This window comes from Falco punctatus, assembly GCF_963210335.1.
Source record: "Falco punctatus genome assembly, chromosome: 4".
NCBI lineage: Eukaryota > Metazoa > Chordata > Aves > Falconiformes > Falconidae > Falco > Falco punctatus.
Genome location: NC_137583.1, coordinates 83,745,691 through 83,764,036, shown reverse-complemented (window position 1 = coordinate 83,764,036; position 18,346 = coordinate 83,745,691). Strand labels below are relative to the sequence as shown.

At 37.9% G+C, this 18,346-nt stretch overlaps 1 protein-coding gene and 1 long non-coding RNA gene across 3 annotated transcripts in view; one reads left to right on the top strand and one right to left on the bottom strand.

Annotated features, from left to right (window-relative positions):
* Positions 1-18,346, bottom strand: part of HDAC9 (histone deacetylase 9) — a 482,690-nt gene that overhangs the window by 134,855 nt on the left and 329,489 nt on the right. The window contains exons 14-15 of the mRNA XM_080383947.1: positions 13,078-13,255; positions 7,536-7,669 (exon numbers count right to left, since the gene is read on the bottom strand). Of these exons, the coding sequence (XP_080240073.1) occupies positions 7,536-7,669; positions 13,078-13,255 (312 nt within the window). The remainder of the gene's footprint in view (positions 1-7,535; positions 7,670-13,077; positions 13,256-18,346) is intronic.
* Positions 13,266-18,346, top strand: part of LOC308062440 — a 47,989-nt gene continuing 42,908 nt past the window's right edge. For both annotated transcript variants that reach the window (XR_013927587.1, XR_013927588.1), the window contains exon 1: positions 13,266-17,074. This is a non-coding gene — a long non-coding RNA (uncharacterized lncRNA). The remainder of the gene's footprint in view (positions 17,075-18,346) is intronic.

The window sequence follows — 18,346 nt, the reverse complement described above, 5'->3', positions numbered from 1 at the left end:
AAAGTAATACTATATGAAAAACAAATGCATGTGTGGTTTATCACAAATGTTTAACTTAAGTCTTAGCAGAGTTAACTTAATACAGGGTTTCACACACAAGAAAAAGAAAAGATTCTGTCTCTTTTCTACACCATATTAAGAGATACAAACCAAAAGGTGAAATATTTCTTAAGAAATCTGGCTAGGAAAATTCTTGTTTAAAGAATAATAACTTCTTCACACCTGTAAGCTGCAGATGTGTTCTGAATGAGGATTAATGTTTTTTTGCATCACTAATTGTACTTGTGATTTGTGCTGTTAGTAAGAACATGATCACAGTGAGGAGAGGCAGGAAGAAGAAGAAAATTAAAGTTTAAATGCTTTAATAAACTATTTCTATATCTTTTTACTTTTTTAATGTATGTACAGTATCACAGGATCGGTTTTGCTGTTACACATGCTGACTCATTTGCTGCTTCACGTTTGTTAAGCAGAGTTGGTCTCTTTAACCGTTTCTCCAGCCTGTACTCACCCCGCTTAAATTAGCGTTAAAAAATTTGGGATGTCTTTCTATAAATCCATTAAAATTTAATCAGTTTACAAGGAAGTAATATAGGAAAGAAGGAAGAGAAGATAAAAGCAACGCTTTCTTATTCAGTGGATCTGTTCCTTACATGTATTTGGAGTTACAGCTTGCTATAGAAGTACTTACTTCTCTGCTTGTGCTTGTGCTGCACATCCTTTGCAGACACAACAACATGAAGCAGATTTTGTTCAGGTTTGGGCATAACAAGCAGCACTGCCAACAAAGTTCTAATCCCAGGATCATTTTTCCTGTTGATATTGTATAACATGGAGAGAAAACAACTGGTTTCTAAGGTCTTGGACTCTTATTTGCAGATCTGGTCCTTATGAATACCTTGGGCAAAACCTTTCATGACTTAGACTGTGGATCTGTCTGACTGTCAGGGTCTACGGATAAACCAGTACAGAAGTTAACTGAACAGATGATCCTATTTTTAATAGACTAATTAATCTGTTACAGAAATGCCACTTAATTCTATTTTTCTTAGAGGTTAAGTTGTAATTCTTATCATATCTGTCACCTACTTATGCACATTCAGAAAGCACCAACCTCTTCACTAGGAGAAGAAAGCAATATTATAAATATTAAGGGGAATGTGCACTGCAGAAGAAAGGAGCTGCCTAGAGGGGTTCAGGAGAACCATGCACAATTTATATTGAGTTAAGCAGTGGCAATTTTTTCTGACTAATCAGGAAAAATGTCCTAAGAGTTAGATGTAGATGACTGTGGAACAGGCTTCCCCTCAGGGAAATGGTGGAAGCCCTATTTCTTGCAGTGTTTAAAACTTGACTGGACACAGCAGTGGAAAAAGCATTTTAGGGAATGATCCAAAAACTAAATGACTTAATAAACTCTGTTTCATCTCTAATTTTTTCAAGCCTCTCCCAGTCTCACATGAGAATTTGTAGCAGTGCATTCACATCCTTTTAACACACAGTTGCACAATCAAAATCAGCACATTGTGTTACTTCATGGAGTCAGTAAACTCTGTAATGGTTCTTCTGGGTCAGATAAAATGTTTTTCTTTCCCAGTGAGGTGACTGGTAACATTTATTCGTTCATCCATTCTCATTAAGGTCTATGCTTCTAATAAGCTGCTTTAAAATCTATATACCCAATTCTCCACAGCAAAACTGGAAAGGGAGGCTGGCTCTTAGGACAGCTAAAACAAATGTATAAGAAAAATAAAGAGGTATTTTATGAAGGTCAGATCAAAGAACCTTGAGTAAAATGCTCACTCTCTGGTCATATATTTTCTACAAGTTATACAAAAACTCTTTAATGGCTGTTTAAGAGAGTTAATTGTCTGGCTCTTTTTAAAGTGCTATTAAATGCCATATCCCTTTAACTATTAAAAGACCAACAGCTAGCCATTATTCTTACAACAGCGATCTCTGAGATATCTGGTCACGAAGTGGCCTCTGCAAAAGATTTTGCCTACTACCCAATATTGCCAGCCAGATTCTCTAGAGAAGAAACAGGTTGTGCAGAAATCAAGTAGCACTGAACAGGGCACCCCAAGCCAGGCTGTTCCCAGCAGTGAGGTCCTTGGAGTGCATCCAACAGCTGAGCTGCCAGGGCAGGCACAGCCCAGAGCTGCTCATTCTCCATGGCTTCTCCAGTTCTAACCTTGAGCATTGGCAAGCAGATTTACATGGTAAGTGGCAGGCGGAAAAGGAAGGTAAACAGTGCACACGTCTGTGCTGTTTCTGCCTTCCTATCTCCTCATTTACTGTTCCTTTCATCCCACCCTTGCAGTATCTCTGCCTGTCAAGCCATTTTCAATAACATTAAAATTCAAATTATCTAAGGCTCTACGCAGAGGAAAAAATTACACAATGATGCCAGGATTTAGCAGATTTACAAAAAGCATATGTCATAAACTTGTTGCCAGAATCTGGAATCATGCAACTTCAGTTATGCAAAGCGACAGTTTCTGGCTCTCACTGGCATTAGTTATCAGACGACATAACATATGCATTTGTATAACTTTACACTTTTATCCACATCTTTTTTTATTTTAAAGTGTCTTTCTTAATTTTCATCGAGCATAGTAGTATCAAAAGCCTAAAATATAGTAGAAAGCGTAAAATTGGCATAAAGACAATGAAAAAGGAGAAATAGCATAGGAGAACTTATGAACAGTATTTATTTCATTCAGGGAGATTTGAATACTACGTTCATCCATCTATGACATCCTTATTAGAAGGCAAGTCATCCTTCTCTGATGTGCATGACAATCGGTGTGTTGGTTTTCTGGTCTGACATATGCAGTTCCCTTATCAACAGAGATATTTATACATCTCAGGAGAGCAAAATACTACACCTGAGTGCTTCAAAAAAATCGGTCTAGAACTAGTAAGCTCCTCTCCCCACAATGGGAAAATGCTTTCACCTTTCACAGAATTTAAGGTCGAAGAGGACTGTCTAGTCTGGTCTTCTGTTTAAAATAGGCCATTAAAGTTTCACACAGATAACCTCTAATAACCTGAAGATTTTGCTTAGACTTTCAGCAGACTAAACTCTTACACAGTCAGAGATTCAAAAAGACAAAGGTGAAACTCCCTGTTTCTCTCTGCTATACAATAGGAATTGATGTCATAGCTTAAGGAATATTTCTCACTGGGGTCCTTAGTGTAAAGTGTGCACTGCCTTTACTGAAGCTATTGGTATGGAGATTGTGTCTCTGAAATTCCCTTTGGCTACCTAGTTTGTAAATAAGGTCTTCAGAGTTTTTCCCACTTTTGGGGATTTCTCATAGTTGTTAAATTCTCGCTTGTTTTTTTTTTAACACACAGAGATAACATGGATCTTTTGCCAGTCAGTACACAACACCACTTGCTCTCTCTCCATTCTGTGGGAAATGCAAGTATATCTCTGATGTGCATGCACCCACTTAGAGATGTGTTTACTCTTTCCATGTGTTTTGGTCCTCCAGTGCCTAACTTGGATATGTTCAACACTACAAAGATTTTTGCTCTTAACGACTAACTTCTCCTGTATTATTTCTTCTTTAGTTGTGAACTGAGGATGGAATCTTTTCATATATTCTAGTCTATGCGATTTGGCAGACCCAAAGGTTTATAAATTTCTAAATTCTTTCCTTTTCTTCCCTTTGGTCTATGAGGTGTGGATAGTAGGAGGTATAAGATGTCTCCCTAATCCAGAAAACTACCAAAATTCAGATCAAATTCCAGGCTAAAAAGAAAAATGTTGCTGGACTGAAGTCCCTACAGGAAGTAGAGTTGGGGGCACAAAGTGGAACTGTGTTGACATTCTTTTCTTTTCTAAAATTGTGCTGATCAATGTAGCCTGATGTCAGTCATGTGTGCATAAATTATGGCCCCAGTGGAGTTATGGAAATAATTCCTCTCCCTAGAACAAGTAGAAAGCAGACGCCACTACCAAAACATAACTCAGTCCCTTTTTTGTCCCAAAGGTAGGGCAACTATGCATTGCTCTTTACCAAGAGAAAATTGCAAAAATAGATAAGGGATGTTTTTATGCCAATCTTTGCATCTTTTAGTTGCCCTGTTCTGGTGCTGCATTTGATAATGGTCTGTTCCACATCTGTTAGCCTTTAATGAACACAGAGTAGGTATTTCAGTAAACATACACATAACTTTTAAACTAATGCAAAAATATTGTGCCTGAATTTTATTTTTCCAATACATATATACCAGGACTATAAAAAAGTCCATTACTAGGGGAAATTACTCCACTCTCTTGACTTGGACTCAACCAGGAACTGGTCTCTCAAATCCAGCTCTACACGGCTCACCATGGCCTGAATGTGTTTCTCCTTTGTCTTGGGAAAGCTGATGGGGGAAGTAATCTATCTATTTGGGAGAGTGGTGTGATTAAAAAAAATTCTGAAAGCTATAACTAGTTTCTCAATTTAGCAAAAATCCTCTAAGCTGTTTGAATAACTCTAGAGCTCAAATATCTATGGCTAGAAAGACAAAATACAGTCCAGAGAAGCAAGTTCTTTTGGCTGTGTCTGCAGCAGTAAATTAAGCTGTGCCAGGAAACATTCCCAGGCAGAGGAACGCAATCCTCTGTACTGTTAAATTGCTAAAGTGGTCCTTCACACTGTTTTGGCTGAGCAGCAACTAGCACTCTCCTAAACAACTCCCAGACATGGTTTGGTCACTGGCATGGGCCAGGGAGCATTCCTGGTAGTATGAACATGGGCCTTTCCATGCCAGTTGGCCGCAGTGGTGGAGAACAGTCTCAGGCACATTTTATTTTGAAGATACAGCTTTGAGTACCCCAGTTAAACCTTGTTATGATTTTACCAAGTTGTATTTTAAAAACGTTATATATGGGGACAATATTAGCAATATATATAGGTAATACATTAAGTTTAGATTAACCTGCCTAGATTAATCTATTAACTGCAGCAAGCATGGTGTCAGCCCGACACGTATGACTTCCATCATCCCATGCCCTGTTAGAGACGACGGTTCTCTGTGCACTTGGCCAGCCCCCTTTCCAGGGCCAGAGATCTGAGCTGTGTGAGGGGTTAATCCATACCACATGATTTAGGAACCACATTTTGCTCCCTGCTATAGATAACAAAGATTGTATAGATATAAATTGTTCATTTTCATAAGGGTTTCTTGTTAGATTAAGAAAACAGGGAGGGCCCCCTGGCACAAGCCTGTGGCTAAGGATATACACATTGCAAGGTAACAAGATCTGAGCTACCTCTGACTGAACTAGCTTTGATCCTGAAACTCCTCATCAGACAAAGAGTGGGACTGCAGCCCTCTTGTGGGACTGTTTCAGTAACAGAGAAAAAAGAAGGTTCACAGTTACGGCGGAAGATTTCCTAAGCAGCTATTGCAGGTTGCTGTTCCCTAAGCAGCCTTTCAGATATGGTGCATGAGGCAGTGCATGTGGCAAAACGTGATCAGTGATCTCCCCACTCTTCCTGACAGAAACCATGGGAAATTATATTAGAAATTATATTAAGTAATACTAATGTCCATGCGAGGGCATTCAGAAGCTAGTAAAAGAGACAGTGCGATTGCCTGTGGTGGTTTGACTCCACATCCTCAGTGTGATATATTCCAGAATGCAGCTGAATCGTGGCCTATTTTTCTTGAATAATGCAATAACTGCTCCTTTAGTGACACAAGTCATAAATTCAGCTGAATAACTTTTCTAAAGAATCAGAGCACTAATTAAGTGAATCACCACAGCTTTCCTTATTTTGAAAAGTGAGCAGATTTAAGGATGCATTTGATGTCAAGCAAGTGCTAGAGAATTAGTGAAGCAAAGGACAGACTGCATATAAAATATAATCCTGTCTTTAGCTACATAAAAGGATCAAGATAAACACCAGATCTATGCACCAACTTCACACTGAGGTTCCTTAAAGTTCTGTGATTAGAGTTCACATTTTGACAGCTTGTTTCACATTCCAGCCTCATTTCAAAGCACACAATGGGACTCAAATTTAACGGAATGCAGTTCGACACGAAGCGACTTCTGCCCTCTCTGCCCACTCACTGGCTTTTGTAAAGAGTTGGTAGACTATATTTCTGTTTTTGAAATTGTAGAATTGTAAGAAGGAACTTTAAATCTTCCAGGAAACTATTGGACTGCATGCACCTCAGACTAACCTATATCACTTTTCCTATTTACAACTTTTGCAGATCCACATGATTTACTGTTCAGCAATACCTGTTTATTACTGAAGAAAGCAATACACAGCAGCACATTGCATTTTACTTATTTTCTCTCTTTTTGTCTTTTTTTTATAACACAAGTCCTGAGTCAAGAAGGTAACTAGGCCTCATTTGAGTGAAGCACTAGTCTGTGTGACTTACTCATTAACTATGTGATCCCACCAGTGAAACCACTTGTGATATGTGGGCTTAAGAGCCTTGCTGAAAGAAAGTCTTCTTGAAGATTGAATGAATTATCCAAGCTAAAAAAAAATTAGCCTGTTAGAGTGCTGCCATCTAGTTAGACGAGTGTATACAACAAATCCCTTTATAGTGCTTGCAATACCTCACTGCCCAGTATGCTGGGCTACCTGCAGAAAATCTTTGTGGACAGTGACTAATAGCTTATCAAAGGGATCTATTGTACCAATTCCTTTGGCTTTGTAAAAACCTAAGTAAAATAAAGAAAAATGATTAAGAAAACAGAGCATAAGAGCCCTGGCAGTTTTGAGATCCTGCAAAACATAAGCAATTTTGTGTTGAACTTTGTTAACTTGTGCTGAAATGCACTAAACACCTTCGATTGCCACAGGCTTCTGCAGAAGTTGACAGTGCTGCACAACTTATGGGAAGTAGTGAATGGGAAGAAAAAGCTGTTTTCCAGTAACCCAAGCATGAACCTCAGAGCTCGTATCTGATTTAAGCATGATGTTTTAATATGCAATTTTGTGAGGGAAATCAAAGCAGAAGAAAGTTCCACATTTGCTCTGATATTATCTAGAAGATTGACTTGAATGTCTTAGGTTTTGACATGGTACCCATTGTACACAAGGCAAATGAAAACACTATGAAAATAGACTTTAGAATCTGAAATAAGACAAGATGCAATGTGCTTATGGAGTTATACAAACTGCATCTAAAAAAAAAAAAGCAGCATCCTATGTTACTACAAAAGTAAAATCCTGAGCTGCTTGAAAAAGTTAAGAACTGTGCTATTGAAAGGACTGTACTTGCCATTTGACTACGGCTTGTCTACCTTCCTATATCAAGGTGAGGAACACAGTCATGTCTGGATTTGTTATTATGGTGCATGCAGCTAAATGACTTTCATTGTTTGAATTCTTTTTCTCTGATTAGGACGTGTGCTTTCCCAAAACACATGTTAATATTGTCAGTTAAGTACAAATAATTCCTAAGACAAATTACTCTCATTACAGAAGTAAGACAGATTTAGGATTTAATAAATTTGCCATTTACTTTAACAAGTCAAGTATCTCGTCTTCAGTTTTTATTACCTCGCACTTGTTTAGCAGCCCAGTTTCTTGCAGCCTTGACCAGATGCTTTGGATCCTTCCAGCATGTTCTGGGTGATTAGCATAGTTGCCACACATACACTGGTGCTTCAGCATCAGACTGTCATACACAACACCTTCAGCACAAAGACAGCACAATAAGAAACAGTAAGTGAAACAAATGCAAGTTATACTGTTTTGTGTCATGCATGCTATAACAAAACTGGATTTTATTTGAGTTAGAGCAAGATGAAAATTCTGGATCTTAATTTCCCTTTCCTCTGGGAGACTTTGAATTTTGACCTACAATGTACATCTTGTGATGTTGATAAGGCAAAAATGAATTCTCAAGAAATTATACTAAAAAATACAATTAACTGTAAAGAAGAAAGGAAATTGGTGGTGTCTTGTTAAAGCTTTTATGGCTAGAAAAAAATCAGACCTGTTAGTGAATCACTTGTTTTCTCTTTCTCTGGTGGATAAGGTCAATTAAAGCTGTTAACCTGTATATAACAAGAAAAATGTATATATTTATAATAATAATATATAAATATATTATTATAAATAAATTTATATAAAAATATATCTATATAGTTATATATTTAAATATAATAAAAAATATATATTTATAGCACTGTATGGAAAATCATTCAGAAAAACCTTTTCTAAAATACATTTTGAAATAGTACTTGCACTGCTTAACTAATACTATATTAATTCCAGATCTCAAAGCATATCAAAGTTTCAGAGAGTTGCAGTAGTGTCATCTAGAGTCTTTTTTCATTAAAAAGAAAAGTTCCACTCACTACTCAAGACCAAATTCTGTTGTTAGACTGCAATGCAAGGTTACTTTTGAATTTTCTACACTCATTTATTTAAGGACAGGATAGCTTTATACAGAAGAGCTATCAATATAACATTGTTCTATCTGTGTATGGTGAGTAAAAGAAAGATGTTAGAGAGCAGGCTCAAGCTAAACTCAATTTTTAAGGCTTTCAAACCAAGTCTGAAACGCTGAAAAATTATTTTGTTTATTTGCTTGCTGTTTGCATTTCCCTCAGAAGCATCTGGAACAAAAAATATTTTCCTTACCCCTGTGAACCATTTTCATTTAGGAAAAATTTGCATTTTTCTTCCTCTTACAGTTGAAAGGGACTCAAATTACCAATTTCTCCAAGCTGCAAAACTTGGCATTCAAAACCTCTTTCTTATATGCCACCACTACTGGGGATGCCAACACAGTTCTGGGAAGATTGTGTTAGCCTGCTACCGAAAAGTCAGCCAGTGAAGAAGATACAAAATTAAAGTCCAGATTCAACAACATGCTCAATACACCCTTATTTAGCAAGGATCTTGAATGGATATAAAGTGTTTAAAAACTCTAATGAATGAAAGTCTATATACATTGTGGATGATGCAAAGTTCAGGTTCTGAGATAATTTAGTTAGAAGGCAGCCAGAAATTACACTGCTCTAGAAATGTTTATGCTGCCATATTTCTTAGCTCATTCACTTTAGTACTGATCCTTTGGGTTCTTGCTATTTAAGCCAAAATGATAATACTATTACGTTTAGCTTAAGGAGAACACAAACATAATGCCTATGTGCAGCATGACTAAGTTTATGCTAAATGATTATCTAACAAACGAAATAGTTCATTAGCAATACATTTCTTGTATTTAGTTTCTTGGTTTGTTTTCTTTTAAAGAAAAATAAAAGGATTAGTGAAAATCTGGAGCTAATAAACTAATGCAGCTTAAAATCTCTGCTGGCATTGTCAAAGCAGTTAATAATTTCCTTTTTCTGCAGTTATTTTCATTGTACTGTTTATAAGCTTTGTCGCTGTATCATCACGTCTTAGAAGTTATTTGAAATAGCAAGTATGCACACAAATAACTTCATGCACACATAGCTTGCTTTCCTTTTCTTGGCATACAAAGTTTTAAATTCTATAGTCTGTTGCATACCCAGATTGTACAGTTTGCCAGTGTTCATTATACTATTAGATAAGAAAACTTTTCCTCCCACCACCTGCTCAAAAGAGAAAGTGTTTAGATGCTAAACATACATGCATCAGAGCTTTCCAGAAGTATTTAGGCAAAGTAGGCAGTTATATCCAATGGATTGAAATGGAAACACTTGTTAAATGTTAAAAAAATTAGCTAAAAGTGTCTCCTGCCTGCCACTCTTCCAATGAATCTTTCTATCTAAATACCAGTGCTTCCTACAGGCTTAGTTTGCTGTTCCGAGCTGAAGTTAATATAAATATATATATATATATATAAAATGTGTGTGTACAACTATGCTATTATTATGCATAATCAAGGTGTTATGTAATAATGACAGTTTCTGAAGACCTTTAACAGGATTGCAACTAAACAATGGTTTTGAAGTGAAATGCTGAAACTGAGTAATCAAAATGCCTCCTGTGGTTGACATAGATACAAACGTCCCTTTCTTAGTATGTTAGCATTTTTCCCAAAATAGAATATAACTAAAAATTTAATTTTATTGTACGTGAATTATTTTGTCTGAAAAAAAAAAATCAGTTTAATTGGGTCAGGTCAGTATGGCATGACAGAAGCATCTGCTCCAAACTTTTAAATACTGATATTCACACCACTTATTGTAAAATTTATTTCTAACAGGATTAATTGACTTAAGAGAAGACTGAAATATATGTTTTCATTTATTGCAAGCATCTAAATTGATTTAGGATGTGCAAGTCATTCAGATGTGTGGCTGCTGCTCATACAGCACATGTGCTTGGTACAATACCACAATGCAGCAGTAGAGCTTACTGCTAAAAATAGCCTGTAGGATTTCCCTAAGAGGATTCAGCCAATAATCTCCCCACCCCCACAAAAAGAGAGAGAGAGGGAGACAACTGTTTTCAATTGCAGACTGCTGTGAAATATTAATAAAAGATGGTTATTCTGTCTCTCCAGAACAAATGCCTACAGACAGATTCTGCTCTCAGATTCCTTGTGTAAATCTGAGCAGCTCCACTGAGACTGGTGGATTTATTCTGGATTTACACCAATATTACTGAGGTCAGAATGTGGCCCTGATGACAGTCTGGAATGGTGGCACCATTGAACCATATAATGACAGAGGAAACAGGACAAAAGAACCTGAATTTGCATTAAGTCAGAAAAAACAGGGTCTTCCTGGTGGGGACTCCCTAACACTCATTCTTTTCCAAAATACATTATTTGGGCCAGCTTCTTTTAATAATATTTCAAACAGAGGGGAGAGCAAAAGACCTAAAAATTGTTTGCTAACAGCATGCTTTGAAGAAGTGGAAATGCCCTGAACAATAGTACCAGTAGGAAAACCCAAGGGAAGAATATCTAATAAATTATTCAGAAGAAAAACCTGAACTCAGTAGTGTCAAATGTTTTGTAAGCCACCTAAATGAACATCAAGTAGCCTTTATATTTTTTCCATCCTTAACTCATTATCTTGTCATATACTGTGTATATATTGCATAGCACTCTCACAGCCATCAGCATTGTGATTCTCTTCAGATATTTAGTTAAGAATATTTTCTCTCTTGACCCACAAAAATATAGGCTCATTTTGATCCCCATGTAATATTCTGTCACAATTTTCCTTCCACTTTTTTTCTCTTCCAAGAATGTAATGTCTTTAAAAGGGGGGGGGGGGGGAACCCAGTAAGAAAAAATTCAAGGCAGAGAGGTGTTTTTACATTAATTTCTAAAGTCTGAATTTTATCTCACTTCATGCTGTACTAGAATTTTCTCCCTTTCCACCCACCCATTCCTTCCTTCCATGCTGTTAAAAATGGTAGTGTTTTAACTGCTGTGGGCAATGGCTGGTTGCATCTTGTGTTTTTTAAAGGAGCAAATCATAGCATCACCAGATAACTCAGGTTGGCAGGGACCACCAGAGGTCTGTAGTCCAACCCTCTGCTCAGAACATGTCAGTATTATGATCAATCCAGGGTGCTCAGGGCTTTCATCCCAAAAGATTTTTGAAAGGCTGTATAAGAATAAACAAAAACTAGGTCCAGGATTCTTTCTTTCCACTAACCTATGAGTAAATGCTAGGACACTATTAAGCCTTAGCAATCAGACTGAAACAGCAGCCTTTACATTTGTAACTCTAGTCAACTTTCCTGGTGGAACTGCAGATTTTTGAACATGACATTGAAGCCTACACACAGTGAGCTAACTTTTGATGTGCTCTGTGAATCTTTTAGGATGAGTTTATAATGTTTTGGGGACTCTATGAACCACAACTAGAAAAATAGTGGCCTGGTTTAATAATCCTGTGTATACACAGCTTGTTTTTTTGCAGAAATTCATGGAAAGTGAATTAGCATGTTTCTTTCTGTACAGTCTGAATGTTTGTTACCCAACAAGTGGAATTCCTAAATTGACAGTGTTTTTACAGAAGAAGAAATCATGTCTTTCATTTTCAAACATCATCTTGCATCCATTTACCCACTTCAAGTGCTTTAAAAGATGATCTCTTGCAGGTTTTTTTTCTTTAAAATACTAAATTTTTGCTTTCAAATTCACATTCTAATTGGAAAGATGGGAGAGCACACTGTCTTGCGCAGTCGAATACGGTGTCAATTAAGGACTGCATCCTATATCAATCCATGGTCATGGCCTGAAGAGCTATAAGCTTTCAGGGCATGGCAAGGTCTGCCAACTGATGTGAAGGAATTAATACTTCTGGCAGAAACCTGAATAAACAGTATCTCCAGGTATTCATTTCTCCCTTCTGGTGCATAGAGTAAGTGAATCTTCACTTCTAACAATGATGTAATGTTATATTGAGACTCAGGCTTTTAAAAACATGGACCCTCTGGCAAGGTTGGATTACCCATAATAAGAAATGGGGTTTCTGTAGTCCTTTTTCTTCCTTTCACTGAGGATTTTGAGGGTTCCAATCATTCTGCTTTGGACAGCCCAGGCCATACCAGTAGGAGGTGGTCCCTGAGTGACTCGACTGTCCATGGCCTGACCATAAAACCTTCCTCTGTAGACTCCACACAACTGCTTGAAGACACCAAGGTTGAAGCCAGCATCACCTTCTAGTCATGGCTACGGCTTTGCTCTTTCTGTAGGAGAAGCAATGCTGTAGCATAAACTGACTTGTCAAATGAAGACGTTGAGAAATATATTACAGCTTTCCTACTTGGTGGTGGTCTTTCTTCAACTTATTGACGGTCTCTTTACAAAACAGGCAACAAGAACATGGAGAAAAGAACCAGAGGATAGGGAAATGAAAGAAAGAGCTATAATGACTTAAAGGCACCAAAAAATGCACCTGTTGCTATATTGCCAGAGCCAGTCAATGATAGTAATTTATGACTGTGTGAATATTAACCTTGTGATTTATCAGATGCACTGCTTGACTTGATGCCAGTACAGTGTCATAAAACCAAGGAACAGTAAGGCTAAAACTGAATGCATTGCTGCAGGAGGTATTTGAGGTATTTAAGTCTGTTGATCCTACATGAACAAACGCATTTGCCCTGCCTATTAGAAGTAGTCTTTAGAGAATCCTACCAGTCGTGTAGACGTGCTGACTGGGCTGGTCCATGTCTGGGTGAGGTAATGTGGAATCATCGGGGGAAGACGGGGTCCTAGACACTGGTCGATGTTTATCTAATCCCGCCATGCCAACTGTAGCCATCTGAGCCTGGTAGATTTGCAACTGGTGGACATGCTGATGGGCCAGGAACTCCTGTTTCCAAGAAAACAGCACAGTAGAAAGAAATGTGAGACGGGATCAAGTAAGACACTGAGGGAAACATGTCAACAAATTAAGTTCATTAGGTCAGGGCTGTAATAAACAGTGTGGAAAAAAACAACCCCAACAACTCACACCTAAGACCTAGTCAATAAATCCATTCAACAGATGTTTTCACACTGACAGTGTGAGCTGCTGACTTTGCTGGAGAGTAGGTGATGGCAGGCAACCTGTCAGTTCTCCCTGACAAAGGAAAAGATGGATTCACATGCAAAGACTTATAAAAGACAACAGTTTTTCTAATATATTGAATGCATAATATGATAGAATATACATTTTATGACCCTACACAAATATAAATAAAATATTCCTACAGCACTGAACATTAAAAGCAGTGTCATTACTACTCAGTAGCAAATTCACAGACCAACTGTGTGTCAAATTTCTCGAGTACTCAGTTCCCAGAAATCCCTGGAAAACAGGAACAATTTGCACATAGGTTTTCACAAATCATTTAGAAATTCAGGAATTTTACATGAGATCCCACTTAGGGGCCATCTTTTTTTTTGTCATAACTGCTGCTGGCTATAGGCAGTGCCAAACACTTCAGGAAAGGTAGGCAGGTGTGAAAAGACTGGGACAGAGAAGAAAGGGAGATTTCCTCCTCTGTTTTCTTTGTCAACAGATGGTGACTTTTGCTGACATGACAAAGACTGAAACTTTCTGAAGTCAGTAGAAACCTTGGCATTCACTCACTCCACAGGGTAGGATTACTTTGCAAGCCTTTTTCTTTCTGTTTTTCTTTTTTGTGCATATAGTCCTAGAACCTCAACAGGAAGTGATTGTAAGAGAGAGATTTCCAAACCGCTTTGCAATATAAGTTCAGCTGAAATTCGTACTTCTGTCTTGAAACTGCAGACTCTCTTTATCCTTACGTGGACTTGAACACATATATGCAGGAATATATATGGTATATATATGGCTTATTTTGGTTGTTTTGGTATTTTCTTAAATAACCCAGAAACAATTAGCAGTGCTGTATGCTGTAGCTTGGGACAGAAGCTCAGAGGTCTGGCCTGGCTAACGAAGGATTGTTGTGTGCACAGAGAGGTGAAGCCAAGTTCAGGCTGTGCGAGAAGGCAGGTGGGAGTACCTAGGAGTACCCCAGCCCCTTGCACATTGCAAAATGAATCCACAGCTCAAGGGAAGTGAGAATGTTTACCCTGCATGTAAAAAAAAAAAAAAAAAAAAAAAAAAAGAGGCCTTTGTGAAATTGAGTTCTCATCAATAACAGCTGAAATGAGAACAAATACTTTAAAAGGCAGCCTCAAAACCCACATTAATATATAAGGTCACCACTTCAGTGAAAAGACATAAGGTCATGGGAAGGCTAAATCACCTGGGACCTTGTCATAAGTGACTAAATAAATCGAGAAAATACCAGTAAGCAAAAATAAGTTTTACAAGAAGTGTCTTGGTTTGGTGTGATTGAAGCATTCCCCTTTCTTTAAATACAGTCTCTGACTTCTCCTATTGCTTTTTTAATGTATGATTACAGGATGTTCTTGGAAATACCTTGAGGTATCTGAAGAGATGTGTGTATCCCCTTTCGTTATGAACATAACATTCAGGCATTCTTCCCTGAAATGCCTAAGTGCCTTGTTTTTATTTAGTTTAATTATTGTAATTGTGATAGATTTTGAGAGGAGGTATTTTTTATGCTCCTAGGCATACACATCTTTTGTAACCTTTGCTGGGAGTGCGTGTGATTGAAGAGAAGTGAAGAATGCATGGGTGCTACTGTGTCAAGTATTTTCCTTATGGAGAACAGAAGCAGATAAATTCCTTTGTGAGGATTCAACATTCACTTTCCTCAATGCTGGCTTAGTGCTCAAGAAATGAGGCACAGGAAATATTTTGCTGTCTGTAGCATAATTACGCCTTGCATCCTAGGGTCAAGTGGTGACAGCAGCACTGTCTGTCTTACACTAGGGTATTCACCATCTCCTGCCTACTCTTCCACAGTATGAGAGCTGAGCAGCTTGGAAGAAGCCAAACTTGTGCCTGTAGGAGCCCTTCTTCACACAGAGCTTTACTGCCGTACATGAAATCAGAAAATAGTTGATATTTTTGCTGCTCTCCTCAACCTTGCAGGCTGTATTCATTGCATTAATTAAATAGCTGGTATTTGTGTAATTCTTCGATCAAGGGGATTTTTGATACTATCTTTTAGTGTCCATACTGATGATAATTCATTAGTTGAGTTCACTTTTCTGATAGTTTTGAGTACAAAAGACAAGAACGTTTTTCAAACTAGTCAGAGTGCAGCAGTGTATTCTCGTAGTCTGCATTAAACAATATTATTTAAATATACCTCTTAAGGGAATCTTGGAAATACATATATCAGTGAAAGGGCATTCATACTGTGCACACATGTTTCTATTTGGACTTTTCTCAGCGCTGGTAGACTGAGGTCTGAGCCTTCAGAATTGCTTTTTTACTTTCAGACCTGAATTTCACTTGTGCAATACCTGCACAGTCTTTTTCAGTTTGCCATTCAATCAATATCTAAAATCTAATCTGTCCAGGTCTCTGATCTGAAAAAGTCAAGTGTGTTTTGTTGTTTTTGTTTTTTTTACGATGTCTTGAAGAAGACAAAAAGCAAAGTCTGGAGCACTACAAAACAGATAATTCAGGAAGATGTTCCTACCTTTGCTTATAAAAACATTACATGTTTGTGTCTGTGTAAGCAATAGAAATAACACTTTTCAGGCATATGAACAAAACAAGGTAATTTTTTTTTAATGCTAATCAACCTGTGTGAACGTCACCCAAGAGCCAGACAGCTATATATTTCAGCAATTTGTCAAAGGCCCAAGAAGAGAGCCTGTTCTTGCTCTCCTGTATTTTCCTGCTCAACTGTGTTTTGTTTATTTCTTTCTTCCCTCCTTAAATGAAACCAGACACATAAACATGTGACATTCTGGGTATCAGCATAATCGGTCCAGGGAAGGAGAAGAAATTTGTGGATGGTTGAATAGAAAACTGCGCAACACCTGTTTTAATTTCTGAGATCAGAGAGAACTGTTTGCCTGGGAAAAACTTTTAAAATTTGTTAAAAGTGCATTAGTTTGTCTCACAAGGTTACACTGAGGCTTGTTCTGGTGACTTCCAGATTCTTTAAATGTAATTTTAAAAAGGTATCAGCAAAGTTTGGACTTGGTAAGGTTTTAGACAAAGTTTTAGGCTAACTTCCTGATTAGGTTTCGTTTTACAGTCAACAGGCACTCATGAAATACATAGATTTTTTCCCTGCACCTACATATTTATGCTGTGAGCATTTGAGATACTCTGTGTCACACAGACAAGTGGATTAATGCAATGAGTAATGTGGATAATCAACACGCTTATCTGGTTCCCCAAATACCCACCTGGTCTCTGGAAGGGATTAAAGCAATGCAATGAATTCATCTTCAGGTTTTATGTGCTACAGCACTGCAAACACATGTCTATCTTTCCAGCAATACGGCAAAAGCAGTATTTGCACATCTGCAGGGTTAGTGATTTGTGTGAATATATTTGGAGCATTTCTTAGGTAACCCGAGCCCTGCCTGCCCAGCGTGGAGCCTGCTAGTTCCAGGTGCCTGAGATTAGTTCATTAGTAGAGGCAGGCAATTAGGGCCTCTGCCTGAGTGAGTGGAGGACCATTCATTGTCTTCCCCAGGAACCAGCTCAGGCCCTCAGTAATTATTTTGAAGAAGGTTTTTAGAATCAGTATCTAAAGAAAAGATGACCCTTTTGGAGGCACAAAAGGTAAATATTTGTTCTCTTTTTAGTATTGCTGTAAGATTGGTTTAGGAGGAGCTGGAATTGATTTGGGTTGGTGTGAATACTACTTTCATGTAGATGTATGATTTGTACATTCTGGTGCTCGATGTTTTGTATATTTGAGGATTTTAATGAGAGCTACTTCCTTATTTCTCTGACTGTGAGAACTGGTGACTCACAAGTGTATTATTCAGTTGGACAGTTAGATGGTCTGTGCTGGATGAAAAAGCACAGGTGAGTTGTCTATGAATGAACGGTCCTTCAAGCTGTTATGTTTTGTGTAGAGAAAATATGAGGGGTTCACTCAAAACCTTTTTTTGCCTCTCAGCAGTCTGCTTTTTAATTTAGTTTTGATATGTTTATATTTAGTTTAGTTATGGCTAAATAAATCCCAAGATTCATAGGTCTGTACTGTAATCCTAAGTGCGCATGGGCATACACACACCTCTCTAGGGTTTATGCTTTGGCTTTTTATTCATTGTGGTACAAATTCTTTTTCTCTTAAGAAATTAAAACTTTGCTACTCCTAATAGCAAGATTACTGCTTGTAGTCTGTCATATATTTGTGATCAGGTTTACAGCCCTCTGCTGTTGGGCCTCTACTGCATTCCCCTGAAGTATGAAATGTGTACTAATGTTATTAACTATTAAAATCATTCACGTATTCCCCTTCTTCCCCTCCTTTTCCCTCCCCCAAAGACTTTCTATACTACTAACCTTACAAGGTTTTTTCCTCTCAAAGCATTTTTTGGTGGTCTATTTTCTAGTTAATTTTTCCCTATAATTTCCACATTGTTTTCTGAAAATTATTGAACTGCCCAGTTATTACTGAGGAGGAAAAATACATGTGTGCTGGAGGAAGTTTTGCCCTAAGTAAGGATGAAAACAAAAGCTGCCCAGCGGAAGACCTGCTGCTTAACAAGTACTTTCTCCAGCCCCTCCATCTGAAAGGTATTTCTGATGCTTGCTCTGCTGCCTTGTTTCTACCCCATGGCTCCTGCTGTAGGCCCTACTCCTTTGCCTTTTCCCGACCCCTGTAGCAACATGGGAGAAGGGTAACTTCAGGTCTTACAACTTGTCTTCCCTACCACATTCCTTGACTTCCTACCTTCCCAGTGCAGTTGTAGCTGAATGCATCCAAGGGATGTCCAGGCCATCGGCTGCATCCAGCAAAAAGGATTTTGCTTGCAGCAAACAGACTAAGTCCTACTTTAAGGTCCCCATGATGGCAGCCTTGGCCCAAACCAAGGCAACATC